The sequence below is a fragment of the Lycorma delicatula genome, chromosome 4, assembly GCF_047948215.1.
Source record: "Lycorma delicatula isolate Av1 chromosome 4, ASM4794821v1, whole genome shotgun sequence".
Classification (NCBI taxonomy): domain Eukaryota; kingdom Metazoa; phylum Arthropoda; class Insecta; order Hemiptera; family Fulgoridae; genus Lycorma; species Lycorma delicatula.
This window is the reverse complement of record NC_134458.1, coordinates 85,508,869-85,530,219: the sequence shown is the minus strand read 5'-3', so window position 1 is coordinate 85,530,219 and position 21,351 is coordinate 85,508,869. Positions and strand designations below refer to the sequence as shown.

At 27.7% G+C, this 21,351-nt stretch overlaps 1 protein-coding gene across 4 annotated transcripts in view; it reads left to right on the top strand.

Annotated features, from left to right (window-relative positions):
* The window catches only part of LOC142323617 (uncharacterized), an 84,915-nt gene that overhangs the window by 13,316 nt on the left and 50,248 nt on the right, over window positions 1-21,351 (top strand). Inside the window, exon 1 of one of the 4 annotated variants that reach the window (XM_075363486.1) lies at window positions 4,627-4,678. The exons of 2 other annotated variants lie outside the window; for them this stretch is intronic. In XM_075363486.1, coding sequence (XP_075219601.1) covers window positions 4,648-4,678 — 31 coding nt within the window. In that variant the 5' untranslated portion in view covers window positions 4,627-4,647. Of the gene's footprint in view, window positions 1-4,626; window positions 4,679-21,351 lie in introns of those variants that run through there. One more of the 4 variants, XM_075363484.1, reaches the window with a different exon arrangement.

Below are 21,351 nucleotides of genomic sequence, written 5' to 3'. Positions count from 1 at the left end.
TTATGAATTCAAATTATTGATATGACCATTTTTTGAATCATAGGTTTTAAACTGAAACAAAAAAAAAATGAAATTTACAAGCTGTAATTTGATTACTTGCTGTGAAACCGATGAAATTGTTCCTTTATTTTTCTGTATATGTAAACAGACATGTTTCTATAATATTTTCTTTTCTTGTTAGTTGGGAATAGTATAAGTGAACGATGGAATGAATCTGAGTGAATCATAATTGAAAACCACAAAAAAATCTTGCTAGGAAAGAAATTCTCTTAATTAAGCTATAATTACTTTAAATTATTATAATTAATGTTCTTTTAAAAGCAAAGCAAGTGGTTGGTGCACTAGGCAACTGAGTGAGGCCTCTGAAGTATGTACATTCATAAAATAAGAAAAATAAGTGTAGATTGGCTGTTTATAATAAAAATTAAGTAACATTCTTATAACAATTATAAGACGCTTATAAACTAATCTGACTAAGAAAATTGATAGTTTAAAAACTAGAACAGTCAGCGGATGACTTCCAGTGTGTGTTAGGTATTTTATGTAACTGTAATAAAGGCGTAAATTTTTGTTTAAGCATTAGTCATATGATAGCTTTATATATAATTATATATTTTTATTTATATAACTATAAAGAGTTTTTTTCTAGACTTAACAAAGGTAATTTTATATTTTTTCAACCTGAACATATAATGCAATCCGTAACAGTTAGTTTGATTCTACTTATCTATTTTAAAAGTAAAATTAAATTCCATACTTTCAGTCAAAAATTTTAATACTGTAATTAAGTGTATTATTTGAAATCATATGATTATAACTCTTATGTAGAATAGAGCCACCTCACCAACTACTAGAAGTACTAGCTTGATACCACAGATAGAGCCTTTGCAGCAGCTTACATGGTTCTCTTAATACCTTCCAAGGAAGGTGGGATAAAGGGAAACCAAGGAAAGAGTAACAGTCTTCTCATGATGTGACTGCCTCTGATCGGGATATTTTATCAACTTGTCTGTGATAAGAATTTCTTGCCAGCACTAAATCTGAAAGTAATTACATTATTCCAAACATTGAAGACTTTTTTAGTGTGGATACCCCCTGTTATAACTCTAACCACTGTGGTATTGTAACTTATTTCAAGATCCTCATATTTTTTCGTAGAATTCTGTACTGTATGGACAAAAGTTTGGGGAATGCAATTTACAGTATAATTTAACTTGCCTGTGGTTTTGAAAAGCTCTGCTATTTTTTATTATGATAAATTGAGATAATGACTGGTTAAAATTACTTAGTAATTTGACCCTTTTCCTAGTTAAATATAGTTTTGAATTTAACATTTTTATTATGAGAGTTGGACTCGTGTAAATTCAACATAGCATGGTTAATTTCAGTTTCAAGAAAATTAGGCAAGAAAAACATTCCTTATAATTACATTCAATTAAGATGTAAAGTATTTATATTCTGTTTTACTTGAATTAAAGTAGTAGAGATTGTACCCGCAAATAAACTATTTATGTAATAAAAATAGATTGCTCTTACATAGTAGTAAAAGCAGTATCTTGACTAGTGGGGAATTATTATATATATGTTTTTTAAGACTATTTATAATCTTAATCTTATTATTATATGGACTTGTTTTACCAGGTCATGACATTATTTGCCGTGACAGCCCTACTGATATTATTTTAATTATTGATAACTGCTTCAATTACTCGAGCTTTCAAATTATTGTTTCCTTTTTTTTCTATTAGTCAATCATCAAGTTATCAATTAATGTTTGTAATGCAGGAAAAGACAAATAATTTTATTATTTTCTTTGTGGCTGTTTATGCATATTCTTTCATTATGATAAGATGAATGTAACATGGGACAAACATAACTGTTATTGTACAGCAATATATTTATCATTTAAATTGTTCTCTACTTTTTGTTGCTGTAGTATTCAGTTAAATATGAGAATATCGTGATGTTTTTGTTTTAATATTAAATGGCTTCTGGTAGATATTAATAAAAGTTAATCAGATAATACATTAAAAATTTTAATCGTGTTTTTCTTGTTAACATATATAAACATTTACTGATGGATAATAATATGTAATAATGTCGTACTGAATCTTTAGATTAATTCTATTTGATTTCATTTATATTCAGTATTCTTCTAGTCCTCTTGCTTAATTAAAAAATTAATTATTACTAGTAGATGTTAAAATTAATCAAAATATTTTATTAGCAGAAAAATATCTCATTTTATGACAATAAATTACGATAATTTAGTCCATTACTCTACCAAAGGGTAAAGGGTAAGGTAAGTTACTTCTACTATTAATGAAGAGAAATAAAACATTCATGTAGTGGGGTTCTTTAACTAAAAATGAGCATAGTAAATACCAATCAAAAAAAGATTTAAGTTGTTTTATACATTAATCTATACATGTAGTCTTTTTTCTTCTGCTTTTTCCTACGACCAAGAAGTTACAGAGACTTAAATTTATTTTAAGTCAAACAACATTTTCTTATTTGTTATTGCACTTATTGATTCATTAAATGACCTACAATTTATTTTATTTTGCCAGTTAAAACATACTGAAGTTCCATAAATAAAATAAAAATAAAAAAATAAATACTACTCTAGAAAAAAAATTTTTAATAGAAAAAATGTTTCATTCTAACTATTATATTTAATTAAATTAAAGAATACGAATTGCTTGCTCATATCTTAACATTGTAAAATAATCATAAAATAGGTAAAATATTTTAATTATCATTAAGATGTTAGTCAAATCAAAATTACTTTGATATGAATAATTTTCAAATCTAGTATTTATAACAGTTTTAAAGTAAGAGGATAAGTATATTTATTTTATTAGGAACATTGAGGTTAAATTTAGCTACTAGATCTTGACAGTCTACTGAATTATATAAACTTTTATTTCAGAATAATTGATCAGTTCACTGCCTAGATGAATCCATATTTTGAATTTTAACCTAGTATCAGTTATGATTAGTATCAATAATTATGATTAAAAACTCCCATCGAGCAGCCAGTTCTGTAAGCACAAAACTGTAATTAATCATATTTATGATTAAAAAATAGTTACACTTTAATTAAAAATTACTTTCTTTCTATTATCAGTTTCTTCTAGTTTAGACTCATTATTATGATGCAAAAAAGTATGCACCATCTACCATTTTTAATTTCATTTACCTAGTGACAGTTAACTCATTGCCTGCCACCATCTTGCCCATGAGACTGGTACAGACTCTACAAAACTGCTCCCATCTCACTGGTGAGACTCTCAGTTTGCACTCTTCAGTGTTGCTGTACGTGACCTAGTGGGATGCAATGGTACTAAATTCATTATAACTGTGTATTTATATCTTTTCTCACTAGATGTCATGTGGTTTTCACCTAAGGCTATTAAACGTCTCACTGGTGAGACAGAAGGGTGTTGTCATTGCTTAGTAGTTCTGTCTTTGTGTGAGATGTTTATTGTATTAGCTTTGAAGATTCATTAATGTAAGTTTTTCTTTTTATTTAATTTATTCTCACTCAAAATGGACAACCAGCCAAGTTTTTCATGAGAAATAATACCGGAGAATGAAATTGAAAAGCTTCTAAATGATTTAACCGAAAGTGAATATTCTGATAATTATCAGAATCATTTAATTAAATGACTGACAAACTTGTGAGCCTGGACTCTCCCCAGATTGCTTTCAAAACTTTCATAATTAAAAATACTTTACAAAAGTATTAAAATTTTGCCTTTGAATAATTAAAGTGTAATAAAGCAATATTGTGTTTAGTTAATTATTATTTATTCCTTTATTCTTTCTTTGTTAAAATTGCATAAAAACAAGAAAAATCTGATGAAAATTCAGTGTTATAGTTGCTTCTATCCACAAAGCATTAATTGTATTGCAGGTTGCATACTTTATTTTCAAAATAGTTTGGAGAATGGCCCTGTATCACCAGTGAGACTTACATAAAACCGCTTTCTAAGTTCATGTTAGTATACATATGGATATGCAGATTATAAAAAAAAAAATATTTAAAAGGTTATTATAGGTGATAAATTGTTTTGGCATTTACTGAAAAACTTGCAGTTACAGCGTGGCAGTGAATGGGTTAAGAAATTGAGATAAATTATCAGTTTAATAAAAATTGGTGCTTGCTGCCAGTGTATAATAGTAAGAGGAAAAAACATACAAACTAAACATAACCAACCATCTGATATAAATGTACGACTCCGCTTATCATAACACTGTGAAAAATTAATTAAATCGGGGTTGGTGTATGTAACATGTACCTCCTAGCTAATTGAAACAAAAAAAAGTATAGTTTATTGATATTCACTTATTTTTTAAATAAGGGTGTTGGTATACAGTAGGGCACCAATTGTCTGAAAACAATCTGGTTTTACATGCAAGTAAAATATTCTATATATATATATATATAGAATATTTCATATTTTCATCTAATATTTCTATTGAAATATTTGTAAGATACTACCGCACAGTAACTTTAAATGTTTTCACAAAACGAAACTGATGCATAATACTTAGCTCCCATTTCTGATGTGCAGGGACTTGTGCAGTTTGATCGCAAGAAATTGTGTTTCTGGATTTAAAGAAAAATGCATGATATTTTAAATGATTTTTAAAAGTATATATTACTCATATAGTAAGTTATTTTTTTTTACTATACTAGTATTACAAAAATAAAAATATTAATTTTTGGTGTTCCACTGCAGTTTTTTAGTGTTTTATTGTTGCACTATCTTCTACATCACATGTAAGTAAATTTTTTATACCTTCTTGCAACACTAAATGCCTCTAGTATACGATTACTGGTAAGAGATGGATTTTCCACTTGCCTAAATCCCCATTTGGTTCAGATGATCAATCCTCTAGTTTATTTTTATAAAGTTTCTATTATTTCTTCTTTCATTCTGATTCTTAAACTTTAAAATTATAAATCGATCACAAGAATTTGTCCAGCTGTTTTACTTACCAGCTTTTTTTTTTATCGTAAAACAACTTGTTATATAACGTACACCATAAAGTAAAATTCTGTTAATTACTCTAAAAATAAATATGAACTCCTAAGGTAGAAGTTTAAACACAAACCAACCCAAGTGAATTTGAACTATGAGTATAACACTTAAAACTTGTGTATAGATATCAATACTAATAAATATGATGTAGTCTCGATGCAGATACATCTGAGAAATACTTCCAACATTACAGGGGCATGTATTGAGTAGGAAATGTAACTTAATAATTTTACCTATTAAATTATTTTGACTGATTAAAAAAAGAATTAAGGAAATTATGGTGTAAAATTTGTTAGTATTCTTTTCTAATAGTTCTTTTACTTAACACCCTTCTCTAATAAAAGGATCTAATTCATGATAATAATTTTAAGATCATCTGATAGGCAAACTTGCTGCATTTTCTCATCTGTTTCATGGTATTGTTACATGCAGAAAATTGTTCAGTTTGAATGATGAGAACATTACCATAGCCAATCCCAAAGCACAATGTGTTTGTTGATGATTTGTTTTTTACATTTCACGTAAAACTAATTGAAATTCTTGTAAAAAGACTTGTTACTCAAATGTTTTGCAGTTCTGTATTTTTAATGACTTCCACTACTGTTTTGTTTTGTGGTTCCAGCTGAAGTAGCATATTTGAGGTTATTCCATATTTTTATAAAACAAAATATAATTCTGGTGAACTAAATGAAACATTATAATTAAAATCTAATACATCTTCCACTTGGTTACTAATTATATGTCTAATAACTCAGCATTTTTTTTTTTTTTTTACTGTAAACACCAATAACTTCAGTTAAAAGCATAGTGCAATACAGCAGCAGTAGCTCACAAAGTTTCTTCAGTTATTGAAAAAGCTTTTTAGTAACATAAGCCTGCTAAATATAAAACTGTTTTGGATTCTTTTTTAAAAATTAGTGGTTTATACAACCACGTAGTGTTTTATAGGTAATTAGTTTACTGTTTGTATTCCCACTTCGATAAGATCTATACTAGCTCAATTATGTGCTGCAATGGGATATTGATAGTCTTTAAACAAAACCTACTTTGAATCTACATTCAAAGCATTTCCTTGGCTTGCCTCTGATGTCTACATTCAAAAATGATGATTTTAAAATAAGTAACAGTGGGATAGTTGAAATGGGATTCATGATCATTAGATCACAATGCAAGCATTAAGTACATGCAAATACCATACTTATAATCCCTATATTAATTAAAATGAAACTTCTACATTTCTGGATTTCAAAAAGAATTATTATATTGTTCAAGTAATATAGCACCTTTCAAATCAACATACTCAAACCAAGATACAAGTTATACTAAACTTGGGTTATAGAGATTTGCTGGGTATTTTATGCAAGAATATTGAATTGATAATTGTGGACTTAATTTTTCCAAGAAGGGAAATAAAAATAAAAATTTACATTAAAATAGTAACTCTAGGTAACATGGAACACAGGATCAGAATTTCTTTTTAGTTTCTCATTTAATATTTTTTATTTTATTTTAATTTTTTTTATCTGAAATGCAATTGGCAACACTGCAGTTTTTCACGGGTAATCTCTAGATTCCATATGTATTAGTGCTTTGTTTGCATTGTCTTTTCACATTTCAGAAGGCTTGGATGGACGGTGTCATCAAGCTGGATGCTGTACTTCGCAGAATCTACGACATTATAAATCCATTTGTTCCATACCATAGGGGGTAAAACGTCTGTTCTAACTATTCATTGCAGCTTTCCTGTTGGATTGAGATGAATCTTGGGGATAACTCGTTGGGCTGTTTTCTCGCCGTACTTTTGACTCCCCAATTATCCTCAAACGTATTACAATAATATTATTAATTACATAATTATTATTTCACACACCTTCTGTTTTTTCTAAGTGTTTTTTTTTCTATCTACTTGGCTGATTTTGCTTGACTTTTTAAGTGCTCTATCTCTAATTTTAATTTCACTAGTTATGTTTTAGTGTAGCTATGTTTTTTTTTTTTTTTTTTTGTATTTTTGTAGTGCTCAATTGTTGCTAATAATTATTATTTGTTTTTTGTTTGTTACTTTTCCATTTTGTGTACCAGCAAGTTTAATGTTAAAAGAAAATTCATATTTTTATTTTTGGATTTTTTTAATGGACTTATTTTAAAATGCAAAAATAATATATATTTATTTTTTTTTCATAAAACAAAATTTTAAACTTCATTTAAATTATTATTATTTTTTAATTCTTGCTATCTCTGCTCTCCTGTTAGATAAGAGGTATTGCAGATAAATATCTGTAAAAAGTTGTTCGCAGGAGTCAGATTGTTGAGTTTTGAGTAAATAAAAAAGACAAAAAATTCCTGCTGCTTAGCGCAACATGGAATTATTTTGATAAATATGGCATGTTAAAAAGCTAAAAAAACCTTGAAACAACCTTTTTTTTATGTAAGTAAACCGAAAAATTTTTAATTGTGGTTTTGACAGTTATTAATCATACTTTTGATTTACACATTTTCAGTTGCTTGCTTTCTCACAAAATGTTGAAGTAATAAACTGTATGCATGTTATAACCTCAGAATATGTTAACTTTAAAACACAGTAACAGCAATCTTACCGTTTATATATGTATATATATATAAATATATATATGTGTGTATATTTATATGTATATATATGTATACACTTATATATCTCAACGGAAATCAATTAATAATCTGACATTGTAGTATTATTATTGTTCATAATTAATTAAATACAGTATTTTTTATTGTGATCTTTGAATAAATTAAGGGAAAAATTGAAATGTTTTAATATAATTGTTTAAAACATTTATGATTTTCCGGACAGTTCTTGAGCCCTATTTTCTTGTACATTCAGTGATTCCTAACTGATAAAAGGATGAAAAATTAAAAAATATTTGTAGTGGTTTACCCGGTTTTAATTTAACATATTCTGTTTTCCGGATAATGTATTTGAAATAGATTTGTAGATAAATTCACAATTGGTTACTGATGGAGTTGTTTTTTTTCCTTTTTTTTAAAAATTTTTTTGTACACGTGGTTTGAGTGTCAACACCTTGGCACATCACTCAGCTCACCCTCCTGTCCGGACTACTACTATTACTACTACTACTACTACTACTCTACTACTACTACTACTACTGCTATTTATTGTTATTATTATATTATTATTAATTATTATTATTATTATTATTACTATTTGTAATCATATTATTGAGTTGGAAGGCTCATTATAATGAACTCGTCTAAATATATTGTACAGATGGTGTTCCTCAAATTTATTATCTTTTAATTTCGTATTATTTTTATGAATTTTCAAGATTTGATTGTCGAGATTTCTTCTTTTCAAAAAAGATTATTATTTGTTATGACAAAATAAATTTAATGAAAATGAATTTATTGAGCCCAGATTTCTTTTATTGATTGAAATAAGTCTGTTAATTTAGTTAATGTATTCTCTAAAATTTCTGTTAGTTTTTAAAAAAAAAAAGAAAAGACTTGTAATGAGAAATTACTTGAGGAACATGATTTGTCATTTGTTATTTTCATTGAACAGTCTTTGAATATTGAACGTAATTATTCCTGTTAATGAAATGTACATACTTAGTAACTGCATGGGCCTTAGATTGGTATGAAAAATTTTGTTGTTTAGTAGATTTTGTAGATAATTTTTTTCATCTAACCAAATGCCAAATACATAGTATTTTGTAGTGAATTAGTATATAGTATTGTACTGTTATCTTAAAATTTACGGTACATATGCTTTTGAATTATTTATTATTTTTAATTTGTTTGATTTTGATACTTATTTGCCATTTGGTTATTTTTTTATAATAGTAATGTGTTGTTAGTGTTTGGTTAGTTTGTTTTGTTTTTTATGTGTTTGATGTTTTATTAGTTTTTTTTTTATTGTTATAATTCTTCATGTATTCTGTTTTGCGTAATGAAAATAGGAATGATTCAAAGAATACTTTTATTAATGGTAGCATAATTGTAACTTGATTTTTCTCAAAAGATATTCCTTTAGTGTATGATAAACCATCTAAGCAGGAGTCGTGTTGAATCTGGTTTATCGTATATTTATTTATTTTTTTTTTAGCAATTATTAGCAGTAATGTTTTATTAAAAAATAGTTTCACAGTTTTATATTCACTTTCTATTAAGGCAATATATATTTTTTAAACAAAAACTTGCATATACGGGCTGACATATTACATTATAATTTTTCAAATACTAATGCATTCAGAGAAATTTTAAAGTATATAAAATATTTCACCTTTATTTTTTTACATACGATTTGTGTGCTGTTATAAATTATGATTTAACCCTCTGTTTTATTTACTTATTTTATATATTCATCTGTGTAAGGAATTAAATCTTCCTTGAAAGGATTCAGTGCATGATTTTAAAAGTCTCTTTGTATTTGTTTTAAATGTGTCTGTAGGTTTATTGTATGTTTTATTCTGAGTTCTATAAATTTTACATTTAAGCGCAAAATAAATGAAATTTTTGAATTAAAAAAAAAATTATGACAAATAAACTTAACGTTTATGGTTGTGAAGATGAAGATGTTTAAGTATACTGTTATGTAGTGTTTTATGTTACTTGTTTTATATTGCAGTCCTGACCTACATTAGCTACTATCTGATAATTATTACTTAAATCTTTTTTATACATTTAACTTAATTTAAATATTATTTATAAAAATTATCCTTTACAGTTAACAAAAATTTACTACTAAGAGTTTTGTTAACTTTAGGCAATACCGTCTACTCAGATCTTGATATAATCTGTCATTTCACAAATGTCTTAACATCAATAAATGCAAACAAGAATATAAATCAGAAATGTTAAATTAATTCTTTTAATAATATTTTTCTTTAATTTTCTACAATAGGTTTTTGGCCTCATTTTTTGTCAAAGAAATAAATATTTGGAGACAGAATTTTTCCACCACGTGTAAACTTTTTCCAAATAAAATGAGAGAATTGTGACTTGTGTTACATAGTGATTGTGAGTTGTCAAATATTGGGGACAGTTACTTGATTGATTCCATTATCAGTTTGCTTTTGAATGACTGTGGGTTAATTAATTATTTTCTTTGTTTTTTCTTCAAGGCCATACTCTCATGCAATTGCTAGTTCTTTTGGTTTTCCTAGAGCTCTAAAAAAATATTAATAAAAAAGGCCTTTTTTGTAAAGTACTATTGTACATGTTTTACTGCCATATACTCCTGCACTCCATGCAGATATTTTAGAATTTCTTTCAAATTCTTAAATGTATGTTGTTATCAGCAGGTTTTTTTTATTCAGCTTTCCTGTCTCATGCTGGTTTTTTTGATAATTAGTTGGACTTTGACCATTCTTTCAGTCTGTATCTATTAAAAAAGGTTTCTGTGACTTCGGATATATTGTGTTCAATTTTAATATTTAACTCATCATTATCCTCCTTTCTGCTGTATTCTACCACCTTTCTTTACTTTTATTTACCTTTAAATTTTCTCCTCCGCCAATGCCATTATTCTGTTGTTCATTATGTCACCATTTATTTCTAAGTCATTAAATTTCAGCCTACAGCCAAAATAATGATATCAGCAAATTTTTATATTTTCCCCCAGGACTCTTATTTTGCTTTCAAAATTTTCATTTATTTCCATTATTACTTCTTTAATATATAAATAAAAGTCATTGGGAGTTAGGCTACATTCTTGCCTTATAAGTTTACTTATTGCAACATTTTTCATTCATTATTCGTACTTATAGGCATGTGATTCTTGTAAAACTTTTAAATAACAATTTTTTTATGAATATTTCATTCCTGTTTTTTTTTAAACCCACAATTCTACATTAAGTGTTTTTTAAAGATTACAAATGCCATGCAAGTGCAGCTTTTTTGTTATATGTCAATCTTACTTTAAAAATTAATTTGAAAGGTAAAATTGATTGTCATATTACCATGTTTTTAGGTAGGTTTCATAAGAGAGCTACCTATTGTAATGGATACCATAATTCGACTTAGGAAATTTTAGACATATCTTTGCGTTTCACATCCCCCAGACCCCAAAACCACTGTCAGTTCAAAAGTTTATATATATAAATCATGATACTGCCGTAATTTTACACCACTCACTTTCAAATTGTTTCTTAAAAATAACTCGTCCCAAAATCTCAGTTGAGTTTGGTAAAGGTCAAAATTGGATCATGGGGATAGAAATGGGGGGCTTTTTCGAAAAAACAAAATATTGCTATAACGTTATTATTAAGTAAAATATCGAATCTGTTTGAAGTTTCTACTATTTTTTGGATAAGGGCCTAAAACTTACGTAAGTTAAGGTTTTTTGATATCACCAACCATTGGCCCAGGGGGTGGAAAAAATGGAGTTTTGAAGACAAAAAAATCATACCTCCCTATACAGGCACAGTATTGAATTGGTTTAAAGTGGTTGTTAGTCCTCTAAACATTAAAACTTTTGTCTGAAACAATTTTTGATATGACCAACTTAGCACTGGTAAAATCTACCTCTGCCTTCCGGCATACCGAAAGGGAATTTTTTTATAACCCAGGTTGGTCTTCATCTAGGATATTTGGATCTCACTCTGTTTTTATATAAATTTTTCTGGCTTGTTATCTGGCGGAGGCATCGGATGTTATACTTACAGTGTAGTAATTGTCACAGTTGTGTGATAGTTGTTCCTGCTTCCTTTGTTATGGTAAAAATAATTCTATTAGATTTCAAAATATTTTTCCAGTCCCAAATTTTGTACACTAGTATGTAAATTAATTCAAATTGTACTTCTCCTAGACAGCATAGTAATTCAGACAGTACATCGATTTTTACTGATTTACATTGTTTAAAATTCAGATTTTGGTAAGTGTGTAGAGTTATTAATCTCATAATTTTCCCCTCTGTTCAATCCTATACATTTCAGGTACCTGTTAACTTTCTTTGTTTCTTAATATCAATTTTCCATTTCAGGTTGATATATTTTAGCTTCATTCTTCCAAAAAAAAGTCGTCACCTCCTTTTTTTTCTTAATATTTTTTTTATTTTCTGTAATTATTTTTATATCTATATCACTATAACTACTATTAGTGTACTAACACTTTCTATTAATTTTATTTTTTTATGCCCACACAATTTTTACTTTCCTGTCATCATAGCTCTAAAGCTAAGCTGTGAGAAGGAAAATATGGTAATCCAGTCAAAAAATGAGGGATGGGTTTTTTAATTTCTCAATCTTTCATTACCCAGGAACCTCCCCAAAAAAAAGTGTGGGGTAATGTATGTATGGCTTGTGTTGGCGTGTTTGAAGTTTAACTTTTAGACTGGATAAACCAATATTTCCAGGGGGTGGAGGATCAATTTTCTCAAAATTTTGTGATTAGCTTCACATTATATTAAGCACACTACATGTGTGCATGCTTATTTTACTTTTTTTTCTTTTTCTTTTTAATTATGCCCCATAATTCCTCTTCCTCAAAATTTGAAAAAGCTATCTTATTATTTATTGCATATTTTTTAACTGATTTTTTTTCCATGTCTTCCTGGGCATTGTGATATTGCAAGCAACCCCCCAAAAAAAATTCTTTGGGACGGTGTTGGAGGTGAGGGAGCCAATCAAAGTTTATATTTATTTCAACTTTTAATATTATTAAAAATTTATTTATAAAAGTTTTATAAGTTTAGTTTTATTATATTAAAACTTTTAATATTATAAAGTTAAAAGTTTAAATAATAATCTTTTAATAATATTACAATAAAATTTCATCATAATTCACCTCCCTACCAAAGAAGAAATTTTTTGGTGCTTTTTTATTTGGTTGTGCATTTTTTAGTTTCTTCCATTTAACATTTAAGCATAGAAAAATCAAACAAATTTCTGGAAGGAGAGCAGAAAATGTTTTTAAAAATACAGATTTTTTTTTAATTTTTAAAACTTCGTTTATTTATACATGTAAAAATAAAATTATAATTTTACAATAAAACTTCATTATAAATTACCCCCACCCCAAAAAAGAAATCTTAGTTGATTTTTTTCATGTATAATTATTTTTCCACTAAAGAATAAGTAAACAATGCCAGGAAAGTATTACAATTTTTTGTTGTCAGTTATTTTTACTTTATTGCCCTGTGTGTTTTTATCGTTATTGCTTTATTGTCCCTTTTCTACCATTCATTACCTAATATTTAATATCTCTTCTCATTCTAAAATTATTTGCTTTTTCAAATCTATGGATTTGTTGTTTTTTTTTTTTTGTAGAATTACTTTTGTGGTAATTTCTGAGCTACACCCAGTTTTTCTCAGCTTTTTCTTAATTTTCAGTCTTTGTTTTGTCATTGTTAAATTGTCAGAATCAATATTTGAAAGCTCGTAATTTGGTTTTAGAATCTGCTTAACCATTATATATCTGGTTCCTTTCTGTAAATTCTGGACTTTCCCACAATACTAATGTACAATATTTTTAAACACTAATTCATCTTCTTTTCCATTCTATACTATGATGTTTCAGTCTTTCATAATTATTAAATTTTCAGTCAACTTCTTTAAGTATTTAATTAGATTAGCTGTTTCTTTATGTGTATATATCTTTTCTATCACTCCATATTCTCCACAAAAGACTGGCACATATAAACTTTTTATACTACAAGAGATAGACAAGATAGCCCATAGGTTTAGCCTTCACACTAATTATGTCCCAAGGTTTGGACTTTGAATCTATCCTGTCTAAAGTAAATAATCACTGTACTGGTTGTTGAAAATATACTTTTCTTTTATTCCTATTTATTATTTATACTCTTGGCTTGGATTTTCCATTTTTTTTAATTATCCTATTAAAATTTACCCTTCTCAAAAATTTTACTTACTTGTTTCACCCAGTTTATTAATTCCTACATTGTCTTCTAATCTTACACTTACTCATTTTAAATCAACTTACTGTATAGACATTTTTGACATCCCACTCTTCTACATTAAGAATATCTTTATTTTAATATTCTTATATTTTTTATGATCTCCTTTTGGATGTAGTTCTTACACAGAGATATAGTTGGGGGATGGGATGTTTAACCTCTAGAATACCTTACAGAAGAGGACGCTATCATATTGGAAAAGGAATAGAAATAGTGGAAACAATTTTCGATTGTTTTCAGCCTTTTAGCACTCAAAGACTAATTAGCTTTTACGTTTTTGTTAAGGAGACCATATATTAATGATCCAATTAATGGATGTACTAAGCAAGTACTGAAAGATCTGATGCCTTCTTTAGGAATCATTGTCCCCAGGTTTGGTTTTAGAGAGCTGATTCCTAGGCTTTTCTCCTTTTTGGCTTTGTTAATCTTGATCTGTGTTCAAATGTCATTGATCATCTACTCTCAGCAGTATTATTTAATTGCAGTTCTTATTTGTCATTATATATTATATTATCATGGGTACATGTGAGATTTAGATGGAATAACCCTGCTTGCAGAGTTACTTCTGTTTCCTGATGACATTGCTACCATGGTCCAATGGGTACTTATTATACAAAGCTTTATTTACAGTTGACTTGCTACATCTGAAGGACATTTCTCAATCCACAACTCGCCCAACAGTTGACGCTTGCCTCTTGGAATGATAATATTAATAAACAAAATTATATTGTTGGTTTAAAAATTTACATTACTAAAAATTTTGCATAGTGTTGAAAATTTCTCTTCAATCGTGCATGTGATAAGGCGGATTTTAAGTTTTTGAAAATTTGCCAGCCTGTCTTCATACGTTTTATATAACATAGTTCATACGTTTTATGACAAAATTTGAGGCTCAATTGTATTAAAGTAGAGCATCTGTTTTCTGACACAGCATTTTATTCAGTGTTGTCACAAGCAGTTAGTAACTTCTTAGGTTCTACTGTTGAAGGAAATATATTTTGCAGTGACAGTCCTTGGAAAAATATTTTGTAATTCATCAGCTTTACTTAGTACTTTATTACTTTTATTAATACTTGCAGATTATTGAGAAACAATAGAAAGTAACTGACTACACGTTATGGCAGTAGTAATTCAAATTGTAAATTACTGGAATGGTGGTACTGAAACACACATGGGTTAAAACTCGCTTGTTTGTAATTAGGAATTGTTTAGGCGGCATAGCTGGTAACACAAAGTAAAAAATTAATCTGTAAAGGAAATGTCATTGGTAGTAATTAAGCTTGCACTGAATCTTCACCCAGTGTTGTGTAACTTCAGTACACTTATTTAATGTGGCTTGAGCCATTGGTATCGTATTCTTACTTCATCCCCATCAGTTTCTAGGATTCTGTTTCCTAATAAGTTTGAAATGTAGAATTGTCAGGTTGTAATGGGTAAAGTTTTAAAGTGACTAAAGTTAAACTGTTACTTTATTGGTATTTACTATTAACTTCTATGGTCATTAGCCATAAAAAAAAAAATACCATCAGCATGCCATGAACTTTAACCCCCATTCTGTAATTTTGTGATCTATGAGGACCTATTCAATGAATGTGGCTTTGGATGCTGCTGGTAATTTACTCTACATATCCTTCAGTTTCTGAGATAATACTCCCTAAAACATTCCAGGTTTGCAGAATAGGAATGCAGTGTGTATATATATATATATATATATATATATATATATATGTGAATTTTTAATTAAAGACTATAAAACTTTACTTAATAGGTCTAACTTTGTACTATTTTACTTTTATCAATGTGAAAGTGGTAATTTCTTATTATTTCCATATAATCTGGCATATTTGTTTATCTGATATTTTCATAGTCCCACTTAGGTTGGATGATTGAAACTCTGCACTACTTTACACTTTCTGTTTACCTCCAGAACAATTGTATATAAATGAAAAATTGAAAATTTTATTCTTTTGAACTGAAATTACAAAATCTTGTTAATTTTTATATGTTACGACTGTTTTAGCCTATAAATGTGTTCGTGCCTTAAGTTAAGGTGACTCCCATAAGGCACCAACTGTGTAATGATGAAGCATGTAATGAATTTATTCATTAATTTTATCGCAGTAATTGGCTCTGTATAGTTAAAATCTTTGTTTGCTCTTATTTAAAAAAAAATAATAAATTTTTTTTTAAACTGTCCAAAAATACCTCAAATATTAATTATTTACCTAATTTTATTTCTCGGCTAAAATTTGTTTGCAGTGATTATTTCAAATGTAGCTGCGTTTTTATTCTTAAAATTTAACAGCCTGATTATTGGTCTGTGTTTTGTATTTGGGATTATATGTACCTGTATTTCATGTTTTATTCTTTAAAAACCTGCACTGGTGTATCAAATTTTATTTGGCAGAAACAACTAATATTAAACTAAAAAGTTAGTGAAAGTATTCTTTTCATTTCAGTTCTTTTCATAAGGTCAAATTGCATGATAATAATAATAATAGTCTACTATTGATCACAGTGGAGAAAGAATTTCACTTTGAACCGCTTATTGCCTGGCACAGAATACAAATCAATGTAATATTAACCTACTGCTTTATGGTAATAAAATATTTTTTAAACAAAAGAATTAATGCAGAAAAAATTAATTATTTTTTTGGTCTGTTATTTTATAATGGTATTACACATTTTTTAAATTCAAATTTTAATCTGTTATAAAAACATTTATTTGATTATACTTCAAATTTTATATAAACTTAAACTTAATTTATATTTATTAATTTGTTGTGTAATTTTTTTATAGCATTAATGTGGTGTTAAATAGTTTTATATATTGCACATAAAGTTAAGAATTTTACATGACCTTTAAAATTACCAAGAAATTTTATTTAATGTAATGGTTTAATTTATTCATTGTATTGTCTTAATTTTTTTTAATTACCCAACATTAAATATTTTATTAGTTAATACATTTTTTTTTTTTTTTTTAGGGAGAATTAACGTTAAATGACACTGATTGCCAAATTATGTTTGCTAATTTAATTACCATTCCTACATAATACTGAAATTCAGACAGTTTTATTTTTTAATTTCCTAGCACTTCTATGTATTATTATTCTTAAAGCAGTTTTTTCCCTCTTTAGATATCCTAAATATGCTGATGAAGCTTAGATAAAATTAAAATGGGTATTCTTGAAAGGTTTTCAGAAGCATAATACAAATTGTTACATTTGTTTCACAAAATTTGGTAGCAGATACAAATTGTATCATTATTACTTTTGTTAGACGAGCCTTATTTGTACTGAAGTAAAAGTTTCTATACGCAATATTGGTTCAACATTTGATAAAATATTAGTTATGTTTAAAGTAAATTTTTACTTTCTCTTTCTACATGTTTTTAAAAATCTGTTAAATGACTGAAATATGCGGTATAATTTTTTTTAATATAGAAAATTTGATTATTTTCTTGTAGTAATTTTCGGTATAAAATAATAAAATGTTCAGGAATGATGATTGAGATTTTATTTAATAAACTTACTTTAAAGTTTATTTGTGCAAAGAACAAACCTGCAATTTCTATTGAAATCTGGTTAAAATTCCCCCACTATTCTGTCTGTTTACCCTGCCCCTCATTATTTTTGCTCAAAATTCAGGATTTTTTTTAGGGGGGTCATGTGATATTTTTAATTTTTTATTGAATTAACAGAAATAGATTTTTAATTTAAAATTCTTGCGTAAGTGGAATGGTTCAGCTATATGAGAAGAAACCATATAAGAAAAATCTGCTTTTAAGCATTTTAAACATTTATTCATTATCCTAGTGATTTATAAAACAATAAAGGTATTGGTATTAAATGCAATAATAACTATAGAAATTTGTTTACATAAATGTGTATTCTTACCAGGCTTTAAGTCAGGAATTTATATCTTTATATGAAGTAATTTTTACAATGATAATATCATATGTATTTCCTTCTCTATTGTAAAAATTGCATTTATTTTATAAGCATAAGAAGAAAGCATGATGGCATGGCTGTGGTGATAAATGCATGTTATTGTTTTAATGTTATGATTACATTTAAGTCATTTTGTCAAGTTGTGACAGTTTCAAGGGCTACATGTTTATAAACAATCATATTATTTATAAATAACGTACAGTATAATTACTGCATAAAATTTTTATATTTCAATTCATTAATTGTTATTACACTAAAAGCATGTTATATTTGTATCGTTTATAAAATGTTCGTAATTATTTTCCAAGTACTGTGAAATTTTCGGATTATTTTTTATCTATTTATAATTCTTCAACTTTTCTAATGTTATGACCCTACTCTATAATTATTTGTGGATCGAATAAAACTGAATTTTAATTTTTTCACTTAGTCTTAATAGTAATTTGAACTTTAGGCAGGCAAAATTATTTTCTTTCGTAGAAATAAAACTCAAATCAATTTATTGTATTACTTGTTTAATTTAAAAAGAATTATTAAAAAAAAGAAATTTTTTTATGTATATAAGTAGCGCTTGGACTTGTTACTGCTTATTGTGTCCATCACATTTGGTCACACTCTCTCTGCATGTTACGTGCTGCTTCTGTGTCCAATTAGAATGTCAGGCTATTTAATCAGACCTTTTCATTGGTCATGCTCATTGTTCTGTTGGTCACTGACCTATCAGGAATAAAATTAACATACCTTGATTATTTTTCATTAATGAGATTATCATTAAAAAAAAAAAATTAATGAAGTATTCTATAAAAAAAAAATCCTTATATAAAATACTCTATAAATGGTTTTTTGATTTACATCATCATTCTTTTTTTAATTGGTTGGATGAGTGTACTGTTGACTCCTTTTGAGTACTAACAGGTAAAAGTTTTTGCTTCATCAAAAATATTACCCTTATGAAAGTGTATTTGTTTCTCTGTGTGTTAAACATAATATATAAAATATGTTTTTTGGCTTTAGGTTTTTATTTCAGAAGTAGGAGTAGGCACTTTTGTACTTGACTGATATCTGTTACTAATTTGGTTCTTGTAGAAACCCCCTCTCACACAGTTAGAGAATTGGTTTTCCCATGCTTTACTCTAGTAAGCCTCAGTAAAGAAGCAGTTGTTTCATTTGGCTTAGCTGGAAAGATGTCATGCATGGCACAACAAATAAGCCAGCGAGATTGTCAGTACAATTCAAATGATACCTATCCAAGCAAAATCAGTCTATAATTAAAAGAGGAGGAAGGAGATGATCACCCTTCAGAGGACCTGCTGAGAAAATACAGTCTGTCTGAACTGTTTTTGATCTCGGTTTTAAATTGTTTCCCATTGGATGTTATGGTGATTTGCCATTAAAAGCCAACAGGTTACAGAAAACTCACCCAACTGATATCCTGTGTGTTATTTTATTGATTTAAGGGAACCAACTTATTTGCTTCAGCAATTGTTATTTATTTTTACTTGACACCATTAAATTTTCAGGACTCCTTGAGAGTTGTAATGGAAGCTTTTTGTTAGTGATTTTGTTTGCTATTTTACGTAGGACCCAAAAACGTTTACTAGTTTTTATCAATTTAAGTTGTCTTTTAATAGCTTGTCATATTTTTTTCACTGTCTTCTGTTTGTTTTTTTAACTATTACCTTCTTTTTATATTTATGAAGTTGTTTATGGAATAAAATATGATTCTTTTTGAGCTGTTATAATTGGTAGTTGGTTATCTTTTAAAAAATTGCCCAGATTTTTTTTTATTTTTAAAATAGTTATTTGATAAAAATTTATTTTATCAAATTTACTTTTTGAAATAAATTTTTGCAATTTTTGTTTCAGTATATCATCACTTTTACTTAAGATTGGTTAGTCTAGAAGTTAATTAAAAAAAAAGAAAATAAGATTCTGTGTTTGATTTCTTAAATTATCATTTATTAAAGTATATAAAAGTTTCAAATGTGTCTATATTACTCATGTTTGCATAAAATAGAATAACAGCTATGGATTGATTTCTGGTTAGAAAGCAGTGGTAAATGTCAGTTTTACTTCATGTTAAAACATGTATTTGTTTTACAATAAAAAATATTAGTTACTGTTTAGGATTATTTTATATTAGTCTCTATCGTTCAACTGGATGAGAGCATGTTGGTACACTGCAGTTAAACTTAACTTCAAAATTTTGAACGTGTGTTCAGATTATCTTCTGGTGTTACTTTATGTCAACATATGCCTATATTTAGGCAGTTCTTTGCACAAAGTGTTTATCCCTTCTCTTCTGTTTCTAGCTAAACTTATTCTTTTCTAGTAGCTCCTATTCCCATTTTAATCTTTACAATTTTTACACTTTTTTGTTTACTCTCCTTTGAATCTTTTAGATCCTTTTTTTTAAACCTTTGGACCACTGCTACATATTCAGAGGATGAGATGATTGTAGCGTGTGAAAATGCCATGCCTGACCAGGATTCGAACCTGGGACCTCCAGATGAAAGGCCGAGACGCTACCACTCACGCCACGGATACTGGCTTTAGATCCTTCTAGCAATGTTTAATTAAACCTTTTCTCGTAATATGTTCCATCCAGTTTGTTTTGCTGTGCTGAATTGTTTGGAATAAGTTTCTATACTCATCTGTTTTCTCATTACTATTTTTTTGTGTACTTGACCCACTTAATTTTCTTCATTTCCATATTCAATTTCAAATGCCTCTAGCCTTTCTGTTTCCTAGCGCGCATGCATCCAAACATAACATTTCATAAGACCCACTTAAGTCTTAAATTTTCTTACTACAAAATAGCTGTTTTTTTTCCATTAAATATTTCCAGAGACTTCTGATTTTCATTTTTTTCATAATATATAATTTTCTGAACCCATGCTTCTTGAGTATTGTTTTACTTCAGGTCTTACATCTTTTGTGTAGGTATTGATTGCTCATCTCCTATTGTGATAATTTTTGCATTATTAAAATTAATTTTTGTACCCTATTCTGTTATAATATCTTACAATTTTGTAATCATTTATTGAATATCATGCGGTATAATGTAATAAAAACATCTAGAGATGAAGAACAAGATACTCAAATGTAATTTATTAACCTTACCATTTATTTGCCTTCCTCTAACACTGATCTCTTCATACTCTAATATAGAATTTTATCATACCTTTAAGATAGCGAAAGCAGAATTATAGCTTTTTTCCTTTGGTCAAACCACTCAGTTTTACATCCTTCATTTTCATAGCCTTTTGCTCATCTGGTTTCAAAAAGGTTTTTAAATTAATCTTAAATCTTTCTGATGTACAGTCAAGTGCTTTTCCATTTCTATAAAGTATCTATTTATTTCATTCTGTATACCTCTCACAGATAGCTCGTTTTTAGCCTGATCACATCGTTTGTGTTTTTTGTTCCTAAACCA